The 27,231-nt window shown below is 41.2% G+C and overlaps 1 protein-coding gene across 1 annotated transcript; it reads left to right on the top strand.

The window, feature by feature from the left end:
• Window positions 1–125: 125 nt before the first annotated feature.
• Window positions 126–18,107, top strand: LOC145412248 (small ribosomal subunit protein eS10-like). The gene is made up of 6 exons (XM_080282190.1): window positions 126–166; window positions 349–432; window positions 9,070–9,161; window positions 13,421–13,534; window positions 17,184–17,354; window positions 18,046–18,107. Exons 2-6 carry the CDS (start codon window positions 381–383, stop codon window positions 18,082–18,084), a joined length of 468 nt encoding a protein of 155 aa, XP_080138316.1. The 5' UTR covers window positions 126–166; window positions 349–380; the 3' UTR covers window positions 18,085–18,107.
• Window positions 18,108–27,231: the final 9,124 nt, after the last annotated feature.

Raw genomic sequence — 27,231 nt, 5'->3', positions numbered from 1 at the left:
GCACTGTGTACATTTTACAACAATAAATATTTCAGTTCCATCTGTGGTAATATTAACGTTAACTCACGACGCACGTGCGCATTCACTTTTTTCATGTTTTGAGACAGACAGCGCCTCTAGCGGCGTGGGAGCGGTCTTTCTTTCCGTACGGGCTCGAGGTGAGAGGGTAGGTGATGTTATTCTGTATAGCCAACTAATTCCCATTCATCCATTTTTACGGGAACTCGCGTTGATTGTCAGGCAGTTTTGAAATAACTTAGGTATACAATTGTTCAATGACTTGTTTGAATAATTATCTGAATTTAAGGTTTAACCGTGTTTGAACTCAATGCAGCTTCTCGTTTACAGTGACGTCCCCGTCAGCGGCGTGATATTTCGAGATGTTGATGCCCAAGACTAATCGTGTAGCCATCTATGAACACCTCTTCAAGGGTGAGTACCAAGACGGTATATCAGTTAGTAGTAATGGGGAACACATATGATAAATTGTTGACCAAACGGACGCGGCCTTTCCATGATTTCCATCGAGAGTAGGCAATTCATAGGTTACTTATCCTGGAATTCCACAGATACTGGAGATTTTTATAAACTTAACCCTGAAAGCTATAAGTGAAGATTTAGTTAGAATGCTTACATGTTCTGTGGACATCTGCCAGCAGCCAGCCACATTTGACATTCTTAATTTTTTTTTTTTTTTTTTAATATGAAAGTAGTCTCAAATGCAGGTGAGGTTAAGTTGGATTGGTTAGGTTTGGTTAGATCATAAGTTTCCCATTGGTTTGACACGGGGATACACTAATGCGTCCAGTTGGATGCTCAGTGATGGTTGGTAGACTGCAGCGGTATTATTTTACAAGTTGCCAATATGCAGTTCAAGGATATTACCACCATAAACACATAGTATCTCACCTAAGAATGCTATTGAACCCCCATAACCCCATTTGGAAGTCAATATTTACAGAGTTAATGAATTTAATTAAAATTACGGTAAATTTTTACTTTAGTCCCACCCTGCCATATTTTCTCAAGAGTTTCAAAATGCAATGTTTTACAATGTTTCTCATGTGAATCTGATAGTCATTTCTGTCGCTAATCACTTGTTTTGTGTAACCCTCCCCCCCACTGTACCAAGGTTATTGGGGGAATACGACGAAAACGAGTAATTTTCACTGAAAATGACCACCAGAATCACATGAATAACACTAAAACATTGCATTCTGAAACTCCTGAGAAAGAATAATGGGGGACCTGTGGGAAAGCATGGTTTTGGGTGGGGGAAACATGGAAAATCGAGTGATTTCCGACTGGAACTGGTATCCAAATCAAACGAAAAACACTAAAATCCTTCGGAAAAATATAATTTTCAGCTCCTTGACTTCGTGTTTCCTAACTGGGGGGCTTTGCCCCCCAGACCCCCCAGCCCTGGCCGTGTTTCCTAACTGGGGGGCTTCGCCCCCCAGACCCCCCATTACATTAACCTAACCTAACCTATCCTAGGGTAATGCTTACCTAGAGATCAGATCCTAGGGTAATGCTTACCTAGAGATCAGAAACGATGAATTTGCACTGCACCTTCCCCTTACTCTTCCTACTTTTTTTCCACCGGCCACAGTACCACTGATGTCTGTCTTCCCGATATTTGCAGGGCAAATCACACTCTTTACACTGCACTGCACTTGGCAAAACCCCGTGTTTTCTTAGTAGTTCAATAGATGTTTCGTTATTACTGTGATAGTCCTAGATAATCTGCCAGTAGTCCGTCTTACACCCGATACAAGCTTTGAAATCGACAACACGTTCTTCAGCACCGGAGGCCATGACTGTGACTGACTTTCAAATCTCGGGCGTACTTGCGTCACCCACAAATACTTCAAGCTGATTGGCTGGTTTTACTTACGACTGTTGTGATTGGCTAGTTTCAAAAGTCCCTCTTCCTTTGTGACGCCTGATTGGCTGTTTCTAAAGCTCGCATATACGAATTACCAGCCGAGTACACTCGAGTCCAGCCGACTTAGAACGAGTGAACGTGCCCGCACCAGCGAATATGTTTACTCCACCATGTTGGCTCCTGATCCTTCAGATAATTAAGAAAAATAACATATCTCGGAAAGTATTTATTTGCGACGGATGTTTACTGAGAAGAAAATGATGTATTGTACTCAATACACCCGACATATAGAGATAAGTCACATTTTCCAGCGACTGGGTGGGATTAAAGTAAAATAATACCAAAATTACCCCCAAAACCATACCTTGGATCTTGACAGCCAGTCTGTGTAAAAAGCACATGCGTTCATATGTGTGTTTCTCTTCTATTGACTCTGCATCACAGGAAAAGGTCATTTACCACCCTGAAAATACAGGTAGTTAGGAAAATACAGAGCACAGACTTGACTATGAATTGAATTGGTAAGGTTTTTCTGCTGCCTCAAGTAAAGCGTACTTTTACCAAACAAATGAGTCAAGCCATTTTAGGCATGAAGTTACCCAAACACCACTAAACCTAGTCTAGATCCATATCATTCGAGCCTACCAAGACGAATTTCCAATCTTATCCGAGGTCATCTGTGGAGTCCATTTCAACCATTTTCAAATGTGAAAATACAGGACAAACCCACTTCTGGTTCTATGGATGAGTTAGGGTCATAATGCACAATCAAAAACAAAACCATACCACCGGTGACCATAATGTACCCAGGAGAATCAAATGAATTTCCTTTGCGGGATTAGGGCGTCGGGCTATAGATAGATAGATAGACAATCATGTATATATTGTATGTATGAAAGACCCCTCAGTATGGTATCATCTGTTTTTAATTTGTGAAACATCAGTGAAGAAAGGTGACTGAGAACTGTACACAATTGCTTCCCACTGTGAATTAGAGCCCCCACAAACTCCTGAAGGTTGCCAGTGTTCGATGGATCATTAAATAGCGTGGTGTCACCTCCTGCTCAGAGTTGGTGTACCTTCCTTTTAAATAATTCCTGTCGAGATTATTACTCATTCATAAAGCATTATATCTGTATTATATTCATCTTAGATATTTCACTGATGCTCTAAGTGAGATTTTCACTGAAAAGTTCTTCATAGCGTTTACTGAAAGCCAAGAAAGCTTATTGTGTGTGTTTGCCTTCTGCAGATTTTTACCAAGTGTTATGAGTCTCAGTCGCTGGAAAAATTTATCATACCCGGTACAGTTTACAAAGATCATTATCTTTCATTTGGCAAAACCTGACCTGATTCTGTGAATTATACTCTTAATAATAGTAAAAATTATACTGCTGAAATCTTACGGGGCCGAAATCAGCGACCTGAATTTTTAAAGGCATTGTATTCCTCCTGCTTTGAGGAAACATCACTGTTCTGCCACAGTCTGTTTTTTCACATATTTTAGCTGTGCAGTGGACCATGGCACTATATTTTCCGGATTCATCAGTTGATTTCAAAAGGTACGGGCGTCAGGTGTGGTGTATACACATCATCAGCACCGCCCTGGGCCCCTGGCGACGGGCACACAAACTAAACGACTCTACCCATGAGAAAGCGTCTCCATGTGAGCTCAGTGAGTCCATAATTATGATCTTCGATTGTTTAAGTACAGTACCATATATCCCGGTCCTTCATTTGTTATGTAAGATACAATTTCGTTATACCTATTTACCATTTTTCCATACAGATGTACACCTAACTCCTTAAAATATGACAGTGATCAGTGCTTAGGCAACTTATTAATAATTGCATGTAGACTGTCCCTAAATTGAGATGGACGTAAATGACAACCTTCTGTTTCTATTATACTGTATTTGGATGAATAAGCCATTTTTTTCTCCAGTATTATATGTAGATAAATCAATAATTATCCAGTTTTCAGTGAAGTGACACAAAAATTGTATAATGGTATTTTAAGTTGACCCCCACTTTTCCATTTTATGTTATCTGACGAGTGGTGGCATCTTTTTCCAGTTTGTGCGGGCTCCATTTCTCATGGATCTGGTGTTGGAGTATTTTAAACACCCAAGATTTTTTTTTTTTTTTTTTTTTTTTTTTTTTTCCCCCACATTAAATACTGTACCTTACTGATTCACATCCTCCTCTCTCAGATTTTTTTCTGTATCATTCTAATTATCTTTATGATGGTAAACGATTTTTTTTTTTTTTAACCCATGATTCATAATTTATTTTTTTAATGATTTATGTAGTGCATTTCAGTCAGTTTCTAAGACTTATTTTTGTTGCAAGTGAACCCTACTCCTTCAGAGGGATAAAGTCAGATAACAGAATAAAATCTCAATACAGTACTGTACATTAAACAAATCATAAAATAACTAACAATGAAACATAAAATACAGTACAGTACCTGTAACCCCAGAACACTAACCCTCATATCTAGTAACACTATCACTAATCCCGGGTGTCTTACACTTGAAATTGGGAATTTTAAAAAATTTATCAGATGCAATCCTTTATTAATATAAATGTACATGAAGAAACTTCAGGCTTTGTACTATGAGTTACCATCACAAAGGAAAGAAAATAATTTGGGTATGTAAATGATAACCAAAAATATTAAAACTACAAATTTCCTTGATTTTTTCATGAAATAAATAAATATATATATATATATATATATATATATATATATACAGTACAATCCCAGCAATCCGGTATCCAGACAAACGGAATACTCAGAACAACGGGAAAATTCAAGGGCTGGTAAAAATGTCAGTAAGTTATAACTGTGCGCCAATTTGAATGGACCGCCAAACCGCCGTTTGATAGTGTCACACGAGGCTGGGGGAAGTCAGACAAAGCGAGGTGGAGGCATTTCCGGCTGATGTAAATCCCTAGCAAATCCTCTTAACCACCCCTCCTCTCCCCCTCTTTCCCCTACTTGAATTCAGTCATCCTCCACACCTTCCAAAAATCACCAGTCTGCGTTTTGCCACCAGACAGTAAACAAGGTCTCTTACTATTGTGTTCCTCTGATAGACGGTAATTTGTACACTCCAAAATGCCTAAAGTGCAAACTAAACGTAAGCGTATCGTGCTTACCTTGAAACAGAAGCTGGACATATGCAACAGACTTGAAAAGGCGAACATTATAAAACACTAATGGCTGAATATAAATGTTAATAGAAATGAAAGTTTACTTTGTTGGAAGAAAAATAAATAAATAATATGCCTGCATTTCATACATACATCATTTATTTTATTTTCTGCAAAACAGCTGAGTGGCGGGTGAGGGGTGGAGTGATGGAGGTCAGGTAGGGAAGAAGAAGAACAGTCGGAAACGTAAACAAACTCACGTGGGGGCACAGGTGTTGTGATAATTCTACAGTGCAGTCTTAACACATCATCAGTTCACTAATAAATGTTCAAGCTTTTATTTCTATATTTTATTTTTCAATTTTTATGAGTACAGTACATATAATGAATACAGTAATTCGGTAAACAATGGACTGGTGTAATTTGCAGTACTGCTAGTTGCTAGACATTGCACACGTGCGTTATGACCATGGTGTGTGTTTACAAGGCAGTTTTTCAGGCGGAATCTCTTAGTGTAACCCCTAATGTGACTGGTGAGTACCTGAACTGTATTTACTGCTGTGATAGCCTTTGTATAGATTTGACTTGAAAATCAGAAGTACGGGAAAAATCTGTAACCGGGAAGGTAAATTCCCCAAGCCACCCGGTTAACTGGGATTGTACTGTATATATATATATATATATATACACCTACCTCTCAACTCTTACAATGGAAGAGTTGAGAGGTAGGATGGGACTGGAGTGTATTGGTGTTGTGATGAGGAGAGGTAGATTGAGGTGGTTTGGACATGTGGAGAGGATGGGGGATGACAATTGGGTGAGGAAGGTGAGAAGTGTTAATATTGGGGGTGGGGTTATGAGGGGTAGACCGAGAAAGACATGGGACGAGGTCATTAAGTGTGACCTTAGGGTTAAGGGACTGAACAGGGAGGCTGCAATGGATCGTGCAGCATGGAGAGCCGCCAGTAGGTGACCAAGGCTGACACATGCAAGCATGTTGGAGCCTTTAAAAACGAAAACTATATATATATATATATATATATATATATATATATATATATATATATAATGTGTGTGTGTGTGTATATATATATATATAAAATTGGCAGATGTCTTTGATAATCCTCCCACGTAATCCCAGGCCCTTTGGGCTACCTCTGAAGAGGTTGCCATTTACCTGCTGTTATGTCACCTATAAGGAGGAGCATTGAAAAGTGAGGTTCACACACCCAAACCAAGTCCTACAGCCTAAACCCACAAGCACAGAACAGTGGTTTAACCACCCTCTGCCATGACTGGGACAAACCTGAAGCTACTGGGAAACTGGCGACCCCAGGAGCGCGGGAACCCTACACAATGACAATTAGATCATGCGCGTCTGGCGTTCCAGGATTAAATACAGTATGTATTGGCAGTATTACTTACACAAGTAACACACACACTCCCTCCATTCAAATGTAACACTCAATAGAAAGACTAGGGTGAAAGGCTTAATGGATTCGATGCTAGGGAGGTATCCGAGGCCTTGGGTTCCACATCAGTCAACTGTGCCTTCCTGTGGTAGAACACCCAAAAATACAGTACAGTACACTTTAATTCAATATGTATTGGCAAGATTATTTACATGTGTAATACACACACTCCTTCCATTCAGATGTAACACTCACTAGAAAGGCCAAGGGTGAAGGGCTTAGTGGACTCGTTGCTAGGGGGGGTATCGGAGTCCTTAGGTTCCACATCAGCCGACTGTGCCTTCCTGTGGTAGAACACATGCTTGACTTTGGCCCTGCTTTTTGAACCTCTGCAGCCAACCCCATGAAGCAGTGAATTCTGGGAGTAACGTAATGTTACATTTCTTTGCAACTGCATCATAAAATAGGTGGGCCTGGCCGTGACACGCTGACACCTTCCTGGGCCCTCATATTCAACCTCTGTAACAAATAATGTTCAACCACTAGCATTATTGAGCTGTACTCGGTCACTATTTTCACTCATCTACCCCTGGTGCCTGGTTCAAAATACTTTTTCACAAAGGCTAGATTAGCTTTTAAGTTTACTCACCTGCTTTCTCATACTACATAGTCATTTTGCATATTTCAGAGTTATGAGTACCTTTCTCCATTTCCACCACAATTATTTTTCACCCCTTGCAGTAGTCATGCTTGGCCATCCCCTTACTGCCTGCTGTTCCAGGTTCACTCCATCTTGTGCACCATTTCCACTATCACCTGGTCCACCTCCAGCCCCACTTGAAGCACAAGATTGCTAATCAAGGATGCGAGAGTGTAACAGTCAACTTGTGGACACACTGAACATGTATGGGAAGCAGGCCGAAACAGTGTGTTGGTGCTTGTGTTGCTGTAACAAAAATCCGAAACTTGTGGTGCTGGAGGGCATGAAAGTGCATTTTTTTGTCACAAATGTTCAATCACGGGAATACTGTGTTTGATGGTCATCGTGAAAGTGCGTTTCACCAATCTGAATGTAATGAAACCTGGTGCCCTACTGTAGTCTGGTCCAGTCAAGTCAAACCTAACCATACCCAGTCTAACATAACTGAACCAATGGTGGCAACCAGACATGCCAGTGGAAAACCAAATTTAAATACATTTGCATTGCTTTTAGTAAGTATACCATTATCCTCAGTCGTTGGGGAAACAAAACATGGATAAAAGCAAGAAGAAAATCACTACAAAGCAATTGTTTACCACCATAAAATTAATTGGAAAACTATGGAAAACAAACTAACAATTTTTTTTTTTTTTTTTTTTTTTTTTTTTTTTTTTTGTCCGACTCTGGGCATAGGCTTCACAGCCTGCTATCAAGGCCCAGCAGTCCTCCTACATACCATACACCTTTACATGAATTGGTACAGTAGGTCTTTCTTCAGCATAAACTAGACCACACATTTACCATGTTTAGTTTTGGTCCATATTTAGTCCAGATAATTTTGAGTTTGTTTCATAGATCTTACCTGCACAGACATCTTTTATGAGCTGAAACTCAAAAAAATTTAGGTACTTTGTATTCATTGCTGCAGCTAATTCTGCTGTCTAGTGTGTACCACAGTTATTTGTTCTGTTGTAAAATGGAATCACAGGTAGCTGTACTCCTCAATACCATCAGCCTGCTTAGGCCACCTCTGAACCAAAACTTTTCCAATCTACACCTGTCTTGCCTTAGATGTTTCATTTTATTTCGTTTATAAATGCTCCAACACAATGTACTTGCGTGCACTGGCGTTGGTCAGCTAATGGCGACTCCCCATTCTCCATTAGGTGTTTTAATTTTAATGACTCATGGTCCCAATTGCTTAAAATCAGTGTGTAATAAACTAGGCAGTTTTCTAGATTACAGTACTTCGAGGTGGTTCTGCCTCAAAGTGACTCCATTCTTCAGCATCCCCTGTGGCAAGGCTGCCACCTTTTATTCCTGTTTATGGTAGGTGTTTGATCTAGGAAGGTGCCCTGGTAAGCGGACATCAGGCAAGTTCACTTTTTTCATTATAGAAGTTTCATAATATTGATCATAGTAGTAGTGTTGGAGGTCAGATCCCAAAGGCACACCCTTGTCATTAGTTTTGGAACTTGAAGTTTGTAACATTGTGGCTGCACACATAAATAACATTACAGTAAGACCTCACTATAATGGACTAATTGGGGCCCAAGCCATTCCGAAAAATGCGAAATTCCGATAAAAGCGACATCCAGACTTCCTCCTGTTAACTTGGACTTTTTCTGATGTATCAGACATTAGTCCAAATCACATGAACTGTATGGTATTTGTACTTGGAACAACCTGCCATGATTCAGAATTTCCCACTCGCAACTACAAATTGATATATAAGCTTTATCTGTATCATGTTGTCCGTTTCAGGGGGGAGATGTAATCATCTCTGCCATTTCCACACAGGAAAATAAGCTAGATGTCCGACCAACTTTGGTGTGACTAAATACTGTACTGTAGTATATGCAGTAGCTACTTACCATATCTTGATGCAATCATGATGGATTTTATTGCAGAGGGTGTGATGGTGGCTGAGCGTGACCTCTTCATGCCCAAGCACCCTGAATTGGAGAAGATCCCCAACCTTCATGTTATCAAAGCTCTCCAGGTATGTTGATAATGTGTACTCACGATCTGTTTTTAGGACAGGCTTCAGTGTGTGTGTGTGTGTGTGTGTGTGTGTGTCTCATTGATATGTACTGTACAGTGCATTATTATATATGTTAAATCATTTGTATGATAATAATGATCAAGCAGTCACAGTGACTTTATGTCCAATACAGTACTATAATTAGATCAGAGAACATTGTCATACTGTACAAATAATCAACCAGTGGGGAAAATTATTTAGACCAGACAACTAATTTAGGGTATGAAAATCCCTAGAAGGAATTAGACAGTGATAAGCACACACACAAAAATGCAATTTGGCATGATAAGAGCGTTTAACACAAAAACGAACACAGTGGTACCGACCAACGCGCTATTGTGGTAAGTCTGCGAGCACGGGGAGACTGAGGCTTGGTGATGCCTTGCGCAGACTGGGTTTGATTGGCCGCTCTCCTGGCCAGTGCATGCTCTCGTTGGCTGTGGCACCTCAACTTCCGGAATAATCCCCCCCCCATTTCAAGCAGTTTTGTGGAAGAAAACCATACTAATGTTAGTGTCCAGTACTAAACTGATTTCTTTTTTAACCCGAGGCGTCCTGTCGACATATGGGCATGTCGCAGTGTTTTGTCACAGCTAGTCCCATCGACATAGTAGTATGTCGTGCAATTGCAAGGTTCATAATTTGCACAATTTTCAACTTTCGCTTGTGATTTTTGGTACGTATACACGGGACACGTTCCTCTACAAAGTGCCAGGCAGGGACAATGCCTTACCCTGTGCCCCCCCCCCATGCCATTTCCTCAGCAATTCACGTGTTATCAGTGACCTGGCCAGTAAAGACATTCAGAGCCAGAGTGATTCCCCAATCGATGACAATGTGGAGGACAAAGTTTACGTAGCATTAGAGGAAGAAACAGTCAGAAATGATGATCAGGTAATGTCGCCAAAAAAGGTCAGGTATGTTGATATGTTAGTGAGTGAAACAATGCTCATATTGCCTATATTACTGTGTGAAAACCAATATACTCTCGTACTACATATAATTTTGTACCAAATAAATGAATAAATACTGTTTATGAGTGGTGTGGAATAGTTACCCTCCCATAGAACTCGTTTTCTTTGGAGTCGGCCCGATAGAAAACCCAGTAAGGTAAGGAGTACTGCTAGCCTTATCAAGTATTTTAAATTTCAGGTGAGCGATTTCTCTATGAATTTTTGATGTTTCTCACCAAAAGCAGAGGTTTGAGCCAAAAAAGAATTTTTCCAAAATTGGTCGGGATTGGGGGGAGTCAGTGGTGGAAAATCGGTCGGGATGTGACAGGTTAATGAATATTTTTGAAAGTCTACCATATTAAAGGTGGTTAGTACTACAAAAATGTGAGGCCATTGTACTCACATCATGATTTCTCGTAAAATGATACCTGTATTGAGGTTGGCTGTGATACAGCTTATGTTTTGTATGGACTGGAATCTAAACTTTGTGCCAGAAGCAACTAATTAATTAACACTTGCCATTTCACTGCCCTGCTCCCAACTCACACCCCCCTCTCACATATACCTCTCCACCCCATCCCTCCATCTCATCCTCGGCCTCCCCCTCCCTCTTCCCCCCTCCACCTCACTCACATACACTCTCTTCATCAGTCTTTCACCCTCCATCCTCTCCACATGGCCAAAGCACCTCAGTATGTTCCTCATAACGCTTCCTATCACATCCACATCCACACCACAACGCTCCTTTATATCCTCATTCGTCAGCCTGTCTCTCCATGTGACTCCACAGGCTCCTCTTAAATAACTCATTTCCACTGCTCTCACTCTTGACTTGTGTCCTTCGAACAACGTCCAAGCTTCACTTCCATACGTTAGAGTTAGTATCACAATAGTGTCATGTAGTAACTTTTTCACTTCCTTGCTCACTTCCCTGTTTCTTATCACTGCTTTCAAAGAACCAGCAACCTTCCTTTCCTGCTGTACCCTTTCAAGCACTTCACTCTCCAAACCTCCATCCTTACTCATCACACTAGCCAAGTACTTAAACGTACTCACATTTTCCAATTCCTCACATCCAACCTCGCTGTACATTCACTGACTTCACTTCTCTCAAAGACCATCACTTTACTCTTCCCTTCATTCACCTTTAGATTCCGTTTCTTACACACACTCCCAAACTCATCCACCAAGCCTTGCAGCTCCCCTTCGTCTTCACTCAACAACACAGTATCATCTGCAAACAACAGTACAGGGAGTTTCCAAACACTATCCTCTCTCACCAGGGCCACTCCAACATCCACTGCCCTGTTTCAGCCCAACTTTCAAAGAGAAAAATTCACTTAGTTCACCATCCACACGCACTGCAGCCTTCGCACCATCGTACATACTCTTCATAGCATTCAACAACTTCCCATGTACTCCATATATTCTTAACACTTTCCACCTATGTTCTCAAGGAAAATTATTTTAGTATTATACACATCTTAGATGATTGACATTTGAAATATTGGAGAACAAACAAAATATATCCATCTATCCTTCCATCCTCCAATCCTTCATTGCCCCATGAGGAACGTAGGAGCCTGGGGTTAGGCAGTTGGTCCCGACATTTAAGATGAGAATGACAAGCCTCTCTCATCACTGATGAGTAATCAACCCCAACCACCCCTTGGATATAAACCTTCACCGGTTCAATCCAATTGGAGCGCAATAATTACCCACTAAACCACCAAGCGCCAAAATTTGGTTATATGGTTACCTCCCAGCGTAGTAAATGGTTTCCGGGTGTACAGGAAACCATTTGGCTTGTCACTCAGTGTAGAATCACCCTCAGGCAGAAGGAAGAGGAAAGAAAGACAAGAGAGAGTGTAAAGTTACCCCTAGGCAGGAGGACGAGGAAAGAATGAAGAAAAGTAAGACCAAAGAGGATGGAAGGATGGAAGAGAGGAAAGGGCAGAGACCCGAGAGCAGCACAACATCGAATGAGAGGATGGTGAGAATGAAGGAAAGAAAGACAGAAGAGGATGGAAAGAAAGAAGGATGGAGGAGAGGAAAAAGCAGACAGCCAAGAGCAGCACTACATCAAGTGAGTTGATGGTGAGTGTGTTTCACAAATAACCACAAACAGTAACACGTATTGCAATGCACTTGTAAAACTTATGAAACACTTCATAACACTTATTAAATATAACTCATAACCTTACATTTCACTTATGTATTAAAAAAAAAAAAAAATGCATATCTGTTTACTATTTACAATTTCCCACACACCTGCTTAGTCACTGAGCCCTTTCCCCGACGGTAGGGGCAGAACTTTCGCGGGGGTTGTTGATACAATCGGCCCACACGTGGGGGAACGGAATCAGACGAGGAGGATGAGGAAGACATCACTCCACACACTATCAGTGCTGTGTACAGACTGAACTTTGCATCAGTGGGGTTCCTTGGGTACCTACCTACCCTGTGGTTGTCATAGAAGATGGTTGTGGATTCAAAGGGAGACAGGAAGATGCTTACAGCTATATAATCAATCGGTGTTGTTCCACGCCTCAAATTGTGACAGTATAACACGTCAACCAGCACATAGGGGTTAAGGACGTTTTTGCTGTGGATCCTGAGTTTGTATAAATAGTTAAAGAAATTTTTGACCAGATTTAAGATAATTAGGTGTGTATGAACGAATGTGATAATAAAAATTATAATATTTTTAAATTGAAAGTGCCGATTTGGTTCCAGTTCAGTAAATTACTGCTGAATTGGTAGTTTGTCACACTGATTGGGCACTACATATGGTCAGTTACAGTATATTGATGTCACCATGTGAAGACATTCTGCTCCACCACCAAGAACAGTTGATAAATTTCTAACACAAGGTACTTCACTATTTGCTGTCAGTGATGATGTAGGTTGTTCATTACATGGGTATTCACATCCAGATTTTAGTAAGGCTGTCTAGGTGGAAAGGACTGGACACACCATCCAGAGTCCTCTTAATAGGGACAGAGCTATATCCCCTCCAGGGGAGGAGTAATGGTGTAAAACTTTGTTCAAAAACAAGCACAGGTATAGTAAACCGCAAGACCATGAGATGTCAAACTAGAACATGGTCACTTTGGAAGTTAACCTTAGGTATGACTGTCCAGGCTGTAGCTAAAAGCTGTCCGACAGTAGATTTGAAATTTAAAAATGTACTCTAATTTTGTTATAGGCCACTAATTCTGTTTTTACCTTAATGTGTAAGTGTGCTGCTAATATTATTTACAGAGTCTGAAGTCACGAGGATATGTTGAACAGAACTTTGCTTGGCGTCACTACTACTGGCGGTTGACCAATGAAGGTATCCAGTATTTGCGGGATTACCTCCACCTGCCTGCTGAGGTCAGTACCGTACCAGTTTCCACAATAACGAGTTTCCAGAAATAAAATGAGTGGGTAATAGTAATAGTTGTGACCCAAAATTCATCAGTGTGAACCCAGACTGCAACCCGAAGTTGTCCTCCTTTTGCTGGCCACCATCATCCTTTCAGGTGATAGGTGACTGATTATGCTGACTTCATTAACTTAATCCCCAGAATAAGGGAATCATTAAGTCTAGGACTTACCATTGCATTTGACAAGCATCAATTCAAAAATAGTCCATGAGCTGACATCGTCCAGGCAAAACTTTCCTAGCAATGCTTAAGGTTTTACGGGTGCAGTCGATACAGACACAGCCATATGTTTTGGTGTTGCCTTAAGAGTTGGACATGTGCTTGTATATTCCAGTCAATTTCCTCCAAAATGCAGGGCTGACTTGGATATGTTTGAATTTTGGTATTATTGGGCACTGTACACCTGCTAATGGTTTGATTTTGATATTATTGGACACTGTACACCTGCTAATGGCTATGGTGGAGAAGCCATAGAACTGAGCAGTTTTTTCCTCATTGGTTGCAAACTGGATCCTGACTTATTTTCTGAATGCTTCACATCTGCATTTGTAATGGATGTAACTTTCCTTACAGCGACTTGTGCTGCAGGTACTAGAGAGGCATTCAGGGTTGTCTTCAGTGTCTAGCCTTGTATCTGATATGCTTGCCAGATGACACTTTTTTCAGTCCTCATATTGCTGTAAGTGTTTGTCCACTGACCTTTGGTACAGATGCCAGAGTGTTATATTTTAACAGCGTCTGCTTAAGATAGAAACTTAAGGCTCGACGTAATGTTCAAGGAATCATCTAAATCTTTTTGTCTTCTTAATTGCAGCATGTGACATAACCTGGCTTTATTCATTATTTTTTCTCCATGACTTGTTGATTGCATAGAATGAAGGGAGACAGAGGAAAGATATAGTAAATGGAGAGATGGTATGGGACACATGGGCTTGGGAGTAAATGCAGATGGGTATCTAAAGCTGGTGGCAGTACTGTCAAAGAGGGAGATCGGCCGTGTGTGATTTGCCACAAGGACGTGGAAGTAATTCCATCTTGTGCAGTGTCTGTGATAAGTGGGTGCATAAGAGATGGTATCAAAGGTAGACTTAGAGATGATGCTGATTTCACATGTGCTATGTGTCGAGGAGAGCAGGTGGAAATTGAGAGGCAAGAAAGGATTGAACTTGCTGGTGAGTCTCTTGAGTGTGTGGAAGAGTTGTCTTATTTGGGAAACATTTTATGTGCTGAAGGTGGGGCTGGAGCTAGCCTTGTGGCTAGAGTGAGGAGTGGTTGGAAGAAGTTCAGGAAGCTGTTGCCTCTTGATATTGAGAGAGATCTCCCTTCATGCTAAGGGATCTTTGTATGCAGCTTGTGTTAGGAGTGTAATGCTGTATGGTAGTGAGACCTGGCCAGTAAAGGATGAGGATATTTGCAGACTCAAACGTACAGAAATGATAATCATTAGGTGGATGTACAGTGCATCCCTGAATGCGAGACCTGTGGGGGCTAGGTTCATGATGGAAGAGTTGAGAGGTAGGATGGGACTGGAGTGTATTGGTGTTGTGATGAGAAGTAAATTGAGATGGTTTGGGCATGTGGAGAGGATGGGGGATGAAAATTGGGTGCTGCGACTGAGGATCGTCAGTTTGCAAGTTTGCCACATAGAGTCCTATGACTGATGATCATAGGTGTGTCAGAAACTGCCGAGCACTAAGCCAGCCCCTTTTGTGATGTAAATGGTTCCTACCCAATCGGAACTAAGGAGTGAGGTGGTGGGAAAGTAGATTCCATCCTCTCACCAGGTCTGTGGGAGGACACCCCCTCCCCCCAGCTGCATTTTCACCTCCCTCTGGCTGATTGGATACAGCCAGCTCTTTCCCCTCCCACCCAAACTTATGACCAGTACCACATGTACATCGTATGGTGGTGGCGTCTCATGCCCCTCCCCCCTCCTCCATCTCCCCTTTAAATCGAATGACAGAGCAATTTCCCATCTGTGATCTCTGTGAGTGCTTCCTCCTGCTGGTGTCTTTCATATTCCATCACAGTAGTTTTTGCTATGGGAATATTACACACACACACACACACACACACACACACACACTGTATACAAAATAAGCTGTATTGGCCTATTATAGATTGAAGTGTGAAAGTTTGAAATTTATACTTATATATTTCATTTCACCTTTTATACTAAGTCAAGCAAGCAGACAAATATAGCATATCTGTTGGCTACTATCCATCTAGCAGGGGTGATGCAGAGCCTCTTACGGTGCTCCCCTAACTGGATATAGTGATGCAAATGTGACGCCCAGCCATGACCCAAACTTTTATGTCTTGTGGTGAGGAACTGTCTACCGTAAGGTAACTTTGATTGCCTGCTGTCACTGGATCTGCCTGGTTCAACAGACCTGAGCAGCAGAACAATATCAACAAGTAGTTGTCTAATAACTTATCCAGTCTCCTTACCCAGCCACTCCCCACATGCACTAAGCCTCAGCTAATTAACATCTCAACCTGACCTGACCTGGCCTTGCTTGACCAAAGTGTGCGTGTGTGTGTGTGTTTTATAGCAAAATATTTATGGAACAAAAATATTGTGATGGAATATGAAAGAAAATATCTTGGATACAAAAAGAATGAAGTTTAAAAGCATTTTAAAGAAAAGGAGTGACATTAAGATATACTGTACCTAAAACGTAGAGAGAAAAGAGGATGAATCATTCTCTCTCTCTCTCTCTCTCTCTTTGTATCAGTAACCCATGGGGATGAAGTAAGGACCAGATGGAAAGAATATTTTGAAGGCCTGATGAATGGGAATAGACATGTAGAGCCACTGTAAATGCGATTGGTTTGGGGGGTTTGCGGAGAAGGAATGCAGTGCCAAGAAATGTGACACTCGCACAGGTGAAGAATGCTATGAAGTGGCTGAAAAATGGGAATGCAGGTGGGGTTGATGAGGTGTATGCAAAGATGATTAAGTGTAGTGGAGAGAGCAGTATGAAGTTCTTGTTGGAGATATGTAAGAAGGCATTGGTGAATGAAACTGTGCCAGCAGAGTGGAAAAAGGCTGTGATTGTACCCATTAAAAAATAAAGGTGAACGAAGTGAGTGCAAGAATCATCGTGGCATCTCTCTCTCTCTCTCTCAATATTTCACTTAAAATGCTAGCCTGGACACAAACAGTTGAGCTGGGCAGCAAGCATTTTTCACACAGCCAAGGAAGCAAAATCTGAGAGAGAGAGAGGAGAGGAGAGAAATGAAGAGAAAGGAGAATGGTGGGGAAAGAGCCATTAGAGGCTGGTCCCTCTCCCTCCCTCCCACCAATACTCTACCCTTCTCTCTCTACACTTTTGTCAGATTTATTGGTAACAATGGAGTGACTGCGTAGGTTCTTTTGGAGCCAACTGGACATGCAGCATTTACTTGAAATGTACTTCTCAAGTTCTGAAGTACATCAGGGCTGAGTACAGATTCACTGACTTTCACAAATCCCAAGTTCCAGTACATACACATGTATTTGAACCCAAGCCTGTCCACATGTGTTGCAGGATGTTGACTGCATCTCTTGTGGAAAATCAGTTTTGTAACTTGTTACTCAATTTTTCAACTAGATTGTGCCTGCTACCTTGAAGAAGCCTACTCGTCCTGAGGGTCGACCACGTCCCATGCACACACGGCCAGAGGGTCCACGTGGAGAAGGGTCCAGGGATGCATACCGTCGTGCACCTGCAGGCATCGACAAGGCTGGTGATGCTGGACCAGGATCTTCAACCATGGAGTTTGTAAGTATCTCCCAGATTCACTGTTATTTGCATTCTTGTACAGGGTACACCAAACTAACATTTATGCCAAGGAGCAGCAAAACACTCTAAGTGCAGGTGTACAAATCCTGTGAACCTGTGCATGATGTTGTTATACTGATAGTGGTTGATGCTCGTGTTCCTATGAAAATTATCTTCTCTGACTTTACACTCCCTCTTCTGTCTTTCTTTCCCTTATTCTTTCCTCTTCCTTCTGACTGTGGTTGACCCTACACTGAGTGACAAACCAAATGGTTTCCTGTACTCCAGGAAACCATTTACTATGCTGGGTGGTAACCATATAACCAAGTATAGCACCTGGTGGTTTTGTGAGAAATTAAGACACTCCAATTGAATTGCAACGATGCAAGAATATATCCAAGGGGTGGTTGGGTTTTATTACTGCCATAATACCACCCAGGGATAAGTGTGGCTGGTCACTCATCTTCAGTGCCAGGACCAACTTGCCTAGCCCCAAGATTCTACTCTTCTCATGGGACAACATAGGATTGGGTGATGGGTGGATGGATGGATATGGTAAAGTTTATATTTGCAATTAGATGAATAATAATAATGCAGATTAGGTAATGGTTTCATATATTTGGAGAAAGTACAAGTATTTGATATTTCAGAATTTTTTACACAATTGTTTAGATGAATTTTTCTCTTTCAGCGTGCTGGTTTTGGCCGTGGAGTAAGAAAACCTCAGTAATTTTAAATAAAGAAAAGCATAAATTGATGGTTTCATTATCCATCTTTGGAATGGTATGGTAGTATTATGAATTGATGCAAACCAGAAAAGATTTACAGATGGTAAGTAAATGTCATTGCTTGTAAGCATCATTTTTTGACCATATTGTTATTCTGTACTGGGAGTTTGAATTTTGGCACTTACCATAACGTCTCTCACAGGCCTTGTTGCATGTTGATGTCCGGAGTGAGATGCTTCAGTGTTTCCCTGAATGTGGGTATGCTGTACAGTAGACACAATACTGGTAAGTTCATTTTAGATTACTGTATTTGTGGAATATATCTCACAGGCATGATGGAATTCCATGCAGATCAAGTGTTTTGTGTGGCCAAAATTCATGCAAGATAAAAAGGAGAACTGAAATATTCATTTTAAGAACACTTAATATGTCTTCTGACATTTACCAATATGTGTGAAAGTATTCCTTGCACAGAAAGATGATTGAAAATGATTGCATAGCAAAGTGGTTGTACAGTGTATGAAAGGAAGATATAAGTAGATTTGTGTTATGTAAGCATAGTAAAATGAGAAAATGTATTAGATTATGCAGAGATCTTTTCAGCAGAGTACTGTAATTGTAAAACTTGTGTTCTGGAGAGTGGAATTGTTGGTTTTGTGGTCGAGAGTCCCCTACTAGAAGGCGTACTGCTTGTGTATGGGGAATTGAATAATGTAGAAACATTTTGGCTGGAGACTTGATAAACGACCTCAGAGCTGCTGGAGGAATGAACAAGATAGATGGGAGTAGGTTATCCAGAAGTTTAGAGCTTTGAAATATAGGGTTATAGTGAGAATCAGCATAGCCGTTTGTATTGACGTGTATTGGGGGTGGCATGGTTATATTCAAAGAATGCATAGTGAGGATGGGTCGGTTATAAGTGAGGATGAAGGTCCAGTTGAAAGTTAAACCATGTGTGTTAAAACAGACATGAAACTGCGTTGGTGAGAGGGACGAAGAGAAGGGTGTTAAGTGCTTTAGCAGGTTCCAAGAAGGATACTTTTAAATTGAAGAGTAATAAGAGAACCGGAGAAAAGGAGATTATGATCTTTAATATGAAAGATGAGTGGGCCTTGCTTGAAAGTGTTCTTTCCAACAGTAATATGGGTGACAATCTGTCTCTCTCACTCTCTCTTTCTCTTTCTCTCTGTGCATGTGTATTAGTAACCCATGGGGATGAAGTAAGGACCAGATGAAAGAATATTTTGAAAACCTGATGAATGGGAATAAACATGTAGAGTCACTGTAAATACAATTGGTTGAGGGGGTTTGCGGAGAAGGAATGCAGTGCCAGGAAACGTGACACTCGCACAAGTGAAGAATGCTATGAAGCGGCTGAAAAATGGGAAGGCAGGTGGGGTTGATGAGGTGTATGCAAAGATGCTTAAGTGTAGTGGTGAGAGCAGCATGAAGTTCTTGTTGGAGATATGTAAGAAGGCATTGGTGAATGAAACTGTCCCTGCAGAGTGGAAAAAGGCTGTGACTGTACCCATTAAAAAATAAAGTTGAGCGAAGTGGGTGCAAGAATCATCATGGCAGAAGTTTATTGAGTGTTGTAGGGATGGTATATGGAAAAATTATTATAGAGAAAGTAAGAGAGATATCAGAAGTCCTTGTGAATGATGAACAGGGTGGTTTTAGGAGTGGCAGAGGATGTATGGATCAGATATATGCAGTAAGACAGGTAGTGGAGAAGGCTTGTGAGAAGGACTATAAGGTATGTATGACATTCATGGATCTGGAAAAAGCATACAACAAAGTAGGCAGAGAAGGCTTGTGGAAGGTTTTGTGCATGGACAGTGTAGATGGTAAGATGCTAGGTGCCATCTGGTAGTGAAGCATATGTATGGGCAAATGGGCATCTAAGTGAATATTTCATGTTAAGTGTGGGCGTGCGACAAGGTTGTGTGATGTCCCCATGGTGATTCAATATACATATGGATCGGGTGATGAGAGAAGTAAAAACACAAGTAAAGGAGATGGCATTTGTAATGAATGGTGATGGATGGAATATCTCAAATTTGTTGTATGCTGATGATGCAGTACCACTTGCAAATACCGGACGAGAACTTGGTAGACAAGTGCAGAGTTTTGCTGATATCTGTGAGTGTTGTGCCTTGAGAGTTAATGTAGAAAAGAGTAAAGTTATGGTTATTGAGAGAGAAGGTGACTCCCAGTGTGATATTACAGTGAATGGAGAGAGACTGGAATTGGTGAACAAGTTCAGTGACCTGGGAACAGTGATAGAAAAGAGAGGAAAATGTGGAAAAGAAGTGTAAAATAGAGTGACAATGAAGGAAAGTACATGGTGCTATGAAAGTTAAGAAACAGAGGCTTGAGTGTTGCAGCTGCATGAGGCTTACCTGGAGGAATGTTAGTGCCAACTTTAACATATGGATGTGAGACTATGGTGTGGTATGAAAATGAAAAATCAAGAGCGAGAGCAGTGGAGATGGGACTCCTGAGGAATGTATGTGGAGTGCAGAGAGTGGACAGAATACAAAATAATGATTCTTGAAAGATGTGGAGTGAGGAAGTTTGTGGACACCAGAATCAAAGAGAGTGTTCTGAGATGGTATGGTCATGTGAAGAGAATGTTTAACAATACAGTGGTGAAAAAGGTATATCAGAAAGAATTTGAAGGAAGGAGGAGGCGAGATAGACCAAGGAGAACATGGAGGTATATGGTGGATGGCTGCGTGAGAAGACGTATGGAAGTCGGTGATGCTAGGGAACTGACGAGATCGAGCAGGCAGGATGAATGTTGTGAGAAGTGCATGATGAGCAATTTGGCACCCCTTTTTAATGTGGCAACGTTTGGATTGACTATTGGATACGTTTATGTGAAGAGATAGAATGTGGTGAATGTTTTTGATTTATCTTAGAGCCAGGATTCCAGGGGCTTGAATGATGAGTGAATGGAAGCATGGCCTATTGAATTGGGCAAATTAGGGCTGTTTGGACGTTGCTACACTTCACCCTGCCCTAGGGTGGGATGATGATGATATACTGGATGATGATGATATACTGTAAATTATATATGTGTATGTGTGTGTGTATCTTCATCATCATCATCATCACCTGGACCTTTCCCACCCTAGGGCAGGGTGAGGAGTAGCAATGTCCAGACTGGCTAGTTTGCCCAGTTCAATGTGCCACGCTTCCATTCGTTCATCATTCGAGCTCACAGAATCCTGGCCCCCATCAGATAGGCCAAAAACCTTTCACCATGCTCTGTAGCTTCACTTACTGGTATACCGGTATATAAAATCCATCCATCATCCATCATCCAGTCTTGTGCCTCCCCATTAGGAGTGTAGGAGCCCGGGGCTAGGCAAGTTGGTCCTGACATTTAAGATGAGAGTGGCCAGCCTCACTCATCCCCAAGTGGCATTACATGAGCAGTAAACCCCAACCACCCTTGGAAATCAACCTACGCAGGCTCAATCCGATTGGATCTCCTTAATTACCCAGCAAACCACCAGGCGCCATAATTTGGTTATATGGTTACCACCCAGCGTAGTAAATGGTTTCCTGGTGTATAGGAAACCATTTGGCTTGTCAATCAGTGTAGAGTCACCTATAGACAGAAGGAAGAGGAAAGAGTGAAGGAAACAAAGACAGAAGGGGGAGTGTAAACTCACCTCTAGGCAGGAGGAGGAAGAAAGAATGAGGGAAAGAAAAGGAAGGAAGAAAGGAAGAGATGAAAGGGCAGGCACCCAAAGCAACACTACATTGAGTGGATGATGAGCACCCCCACTTACCATAATCTGTATACCGATACACACACACACACACACACACACACACACACACACACACCACAAATTGACTTAGGACCTACAAACAGAATTGCTATGGGAGAGTTGTCTGTCTTTCCTTTGTGTTTCCGCCTCTACCAAGTGAATTTTTGGGGCAAGAAGTAACTTGCAACTCCTCTGGTGTTGGCGGGAGGTGGTCAAACACACAGCACGTCAGTGCTTGCCCAGAAATGAGAGTGGGAGTATACTGTTCTCATCGCTCCGAGCTTGCACCTCCCTCTTTTCTCATATGCTTTACTGTTTTCCCTGTTGTTTTCCAAGAGTTGAGTTGTCATTCCTGGAAAGTACTGCTCAAGGGATGAGAGGGTCCGTATCATTGCATGGAGGCAGGATATAATGTCCATCAACGTTATTTGTGAATGTACTGGATGCGCAAAGTCGACCGTCATGAAGATTCTTGCTGCAGCACGCAGCCTGCCACCTGATGTCGTACCAGAGCACAAACATGGCGGTGGAAAGAAGAGGACGACTTTCAGAGGTACAGATACACTTCTGAAGAGGGAAGTAATCAAGAATCCTCGACTGACAGTAGCAGAATTGAAAAGAATGCATCCCCAGCTGTTACAAGACGTCTCAATTCAAACTATCCTACGCTGCTTGCAGAAGAAGTTGGGTTTGCCAAGCCACACTGCAGCCAAGAAACTGCTTCTCACTGACTGCATGAAGAAGCAGCACATTCAGTTTGCCAAGAAATATGCACACTAGACTTCAGATGAGTGGAGAAAAGTTATGTTTTCCGATGAAAGCACATTTCAAGTGTTCCGGGTGCGAAAGCACATTTCAAGTGTTCCGGGTGCGTTCTGCCAAGGTTCGTCACCCTGCCTCCCATAGTCGATATGACCCAGCTTACAATGCCGACTGTTAAGCACCCACAATCAGTAATGGTATGTGGGTGTTTGTCAGGTGAAATGGGAAGGGGAGACCTCTACTTTCTTCCTAAGAACTTGATGATGAATGGTGGCTGGTACATTCAAGTTCTGAAAAATCATTTGTTAAACTTTTTTGCTATTCATGGGTGCAACTTTTTCATGCACGATTCAAGTCCATGTCACAGGTCAAGAAAGGTGACAAAATGGCTTCAGGATAATCGGATTGAGGTCTTCGACTGGCCTGGCAACAGTCTGGATCTAAATCCGATAGAAAACTGCTGGGCAAAGATGAAGAAAATCATGGCAGAAAAGAGACACCCAATGTGGACAACCTCAAGACTGAACTGACATATGTTTGGTGCAAAGAAATGTCCTTAGATTACTTTAGAGATCTAAGTGATTCCATGCCAAACTGGATCCAGCTGGTCCTGAAAAACAAGGGAAACATGATTTCATATTAATGAATGGCACTTCATGAACAAATATTGTGATATACCATGATTTCTGTGTTTTTTAATATCTTGTGGGGGGGAGGTTCTAAGCCAATTTACGGTAGCTCTGTGTATATATATATATATATATATATATATATACAGGTAAGCCCTTAATTCACGCGAGGGTTACGTTCCCAGACCCTTTGCGTATGTGGTAAATTCGCTCATATGTTCTGTCCTTGTGTGCACATAATTACGGATGTCTACTAATTTTATTACATCTGAATAATACTGTTTATGCACTACATACACCTTATAAACTAGCATAAAGTATGAAAAACAACAAAAATGTTATGAAATTTAACACTGAAACCTGACAAGCACAGGCGTAGGTGGAGACACTTCTGCAGTCTGGTGCACAAGCCCTCACTGCCTCCCATATGCTACATTCTGCATTCTTTATTGTCCAAACAGTTGACTCATTCACCCCAAACATACGGTTCCAAGCCAGTTCACAGGCACAGGTGGAGACACTTTAGCACAGTCTGGTACACTGGCCCTCACTGCCTCCGGTATGCTACGTTCCTCCTTCTTTATTGTTGGAACAGTTGACTCACCCCAAACACACGGTTCCAAGACAATTCACCATGAAGTCAATTCACCATCAAATCATGGACGATTCCCTGTCATTCTATAAATATAGTTATTATTGATTAAGTAATACTTTAATAACTAATTTTCAGGGGGATTTTATAACTCGTATAAGTAAAAAACTAGTTGTAGTATCCTTAGGGATTCTGTGGAGGGAGGGAAGCCACAAACACGCTTGCTCTTGGGAGAATTTATTCTGACTGTCTTGCTAACCACGAGCCTAAGTACATTATTGACTTAACAAGCCTAAACATATTCTCCTTGGTAAAAATAGCATAATCAATAAACATAATTAATGAAGGCAGAATGTAGCATATGGGAGGCAGTGAGGGCTTGTGCACCAGACTGCAGAAGTGTGTCCACCTACGCCTGTGCTTGTCAGGTTTCAGTGTTAAATTTCACAACATTTTTGTTGTTTTTCATACTTTATGCTAGTTTATAAGGTGTATGTAGTGCATAAACAGTATTATTCAGATGTAATATAATTAGTAGACATGCGTAATTATGTGCACACAAGGGCAGAACATATGCGCGAATTTACCACATACGCGAAGGGTCTTGGAACGTAACCCTTGCGTGAATTAAGGGCTTACCTGTATATATATATATATATATATATATATACACAGAGCTACCGTAAATTGGCTTAGAACCTCCCCCCCACAAGATATTAAAAAACACAGAAATCATGGTATATCACAATGTTTGTTCATGAAGTGCCATTCATTAATATGAAATCATGTTTCCCTTGTTTTTCAGGACCAGCTGGATCCAGTTTGGCATGGAATCACTTAGATCTCTAAAGTAATCTAAGGACATTTCTTTGCACCAAACATTTGTCAGTTCAGTCTTGAGGTTGTCCACATTGGGTGTCTCTTTTCTGCCATGATTTTCTTCATCTTTGCCCAGCAGTTTTCTATCGGATTTAGATCCAGACTGTTGCCAGGCCAGTCGAAGACCACAATCCGATTATCCTGAAGCCATTTTGTCACCTTTCTTGACCTGTGACATGGACTTGAATCGTGCATGAAAAAGTTGCACCCATGAATAGCAAAAAAGTTTAACAAATGATTTTTCAGACCTTGAATGTACCAGCCACCATTCATCATCAAGTTTTTAGGAAGAAAGTAGAGGTCTCCCCTTCCCATTTCACCAGACAAACACCCACATACCATTACTGATTGTGGGTGCTTAACAGTCGGCATTGTAAGCTGGGTCATATCGACTACCGGAGGCAGGGTGACGAACCTTGGCAGAACGCACCCGGAACACTTGAAATGTGCTTTCGCACCCGGAACACTTGAAATGTGCTTTCATCGGAAAACATAACTTTTCTCCACTCATCTGAAGTCTAGTGTGCATATTTCTTGGCAGACTGAACGTGCTGCTTCTTCATGCAGTCAGTGAGAAGCAGTTTCTTGGCTACAGTGTGGCTTGGCAAACCCAACTCCTTCTGCAAGCAGCGTAGGATAGTTTGAATTGAGACGTCTTGTAACAGCTGGGGTGTTGGGTCTGGTTAGTACTTGGATGGGTGACCGCCTGGGAACACCAGATGCTGTTGGCATCCCTACGTGTCAAGTGGGGTTGGTGGAGGATTAGTGCCCCTCCCTGTAAAACAATTAACTCTAAGCCCATGGCCACCCCGTTTGGGATACATGGCGTCTGGCAATGAATGAATGAATGAAAAAACTATACTATACACTTACATATCAATATATATATATAACACTAGTGTACTGTACTTGCTAAATAAACTGGTATGTAAATAAATGATGGGGAATCGTCCTGATGGAGAATTGTCGCCTGCATTCTTCCCTTAAGTTTGTCCAACGCAACTTTCTGTCAGCAACATCACGTTACAGTCCGTTTTGGTGTGTTACCACATGCATCACTAGCACTACGCTTAGGCCCCATGTTGCCAGACAAGTCAAGCAATCACTGGAAGGCAGAAAAATAAGCCACAAATAACGATTCACAAATCATGCATGGTTCGACCGTCGGATTCAAACTGACTGTGTGGTGCATTGGTAGACCGACCTCCCACACACACACACACACACACACACACACACACACACACACATATACATATATGTATGCACACAGGCAGCAGGTAGGCATTTTTATATTTTATTTATTTCTCTTGTATATTAAAATTATTTATTTGAATACTTTAATTTTGTTTTAATTATTGTACGAAAAATTCGTGGATAACCGAAATCGCGTGAAAAAAGTTCGCGTGAATTAAGGGCTTACCTGTATATATATATATATATATATATATATATATATATATATATATATACAAAGGTCACAGAAGTTGCTGTACCTTCTTCAGATGAGTTAGAGACAAGTGAGATGAATTTATAAGAATTTTGTGATGACAAGAAGGTGCTTTATGAGTGAAATGTGAGAGCCTTTTTACTTGATCCACGATTGTCTAATGTTTTTCAGCTACAGTCATTCTGCCAAAGAAAGTAGCCTTATGTGATCCTTCAGTACAATGGGCTACCGTAGCCTAGCCTCTTGAGTATCACGAAAAGGGGAATTGTAGATGGTTAATTTCTTTTTGCATTTACTGAGGATCATTTGGCTGTGCAATCTAATTCTTATGTACAGTGTTGTATGCAACTTCATGTAACATGTGGCTGAGGAGAAAGTTTGCTCAGAACTTCCTTGTTCGTTCAATTCATGTCCCATAAATTATAAACACATAGCACCTAATTTTGAGTATACTGCTGTTCCTGAAGATGCTTTTACAGATATCATTGTTGTGAAAAATATGAACATTGCAGCTAAGTACAATGGAGTCTCTTTTATCCGAAAATCATGGGACTTTCAATGTTTCGTTTAATTGATTTTTTTGGAGGAAAGATACTGTAATAATATGTAGGATACAAGCGAACAGTATTGTACTCACCCATCACCCATTGCTGGCGACGTCTTGTCCATCACCACCACCAGCACCCCAAAAGCCACTCAGCCATCACCAAAACACTTAATACACTGTAGTAACTATGTATGTAACTGCACTTTTGTAACTGTAATAGAAACTGTCAACTTAAAAAGATCTTCACTCAAATAAACTTAAATAAACCTTCACCAAAACAATTACGTCATTCACTATAAGCAAATAAAGTCTTAAACGCTGGCTCTAGTGACTAGCGGAGCAACCGTAAACTAACGCTAGTGGTGCGAAACAAGCCAGCCATGTTTGAATTTTTGGATAGATTTCAGATTTTTGCGGTTAATCAAAATGAGAACTTTTTAGTAAAACTTACGGTTAATGGCATATTACGGTTAAAAGAATTTTGGATAAAAGTGACTCCACTGTA

The sequence above is a fragment of the Coenobita brevimanus genome, chromosome 92 (genome assembly GCF_032717465.1).
Source record: "Coenobita brevimanus isolate Jiangsu-jjx chromosome 92, ASM3271746v2, whole genome shotgun sequence".
In the NCBI taxonomy this organism is placed as follows: Eukaryota; Metazoa; Arthropoda; class Malacostraca; order Decapoda; family Coenobitidae; genus Coenobita; species Coenobita brevimanus.
Note: the sequence above shows the minus strand (reverse complement) of the source record. Positions and strands in the feature narration are given on the sequence as shown.

What these genes read in the sequence shown, in the direction of transcription:
- LOC145412248 (XM_080282190.1), top strand. Translation starts at nt 381, where the DNA reads ATGTTGATGCCCAAGACTAATCGTGTAGCCATCTATGAACACCTCTTC. An exon ending in ATGTTATCAAAGCTCTCCAG is followed by an intron (nt 9,162 to 13,420) that starts GTATGTTGATAA and finishes TATTATTTACAG; the next exon opens with AGTCTGAAGTCACGAGGATA. An exon ending in ACCTCCACCTGCCTGCTGAG is followed by an intron (nt 13,535 to 17,183) that starts GTCAGTACCGTA and finishes TTTTTCAACTAG; the next exon opens with ATTGTGCCTGCTACCTTGAA.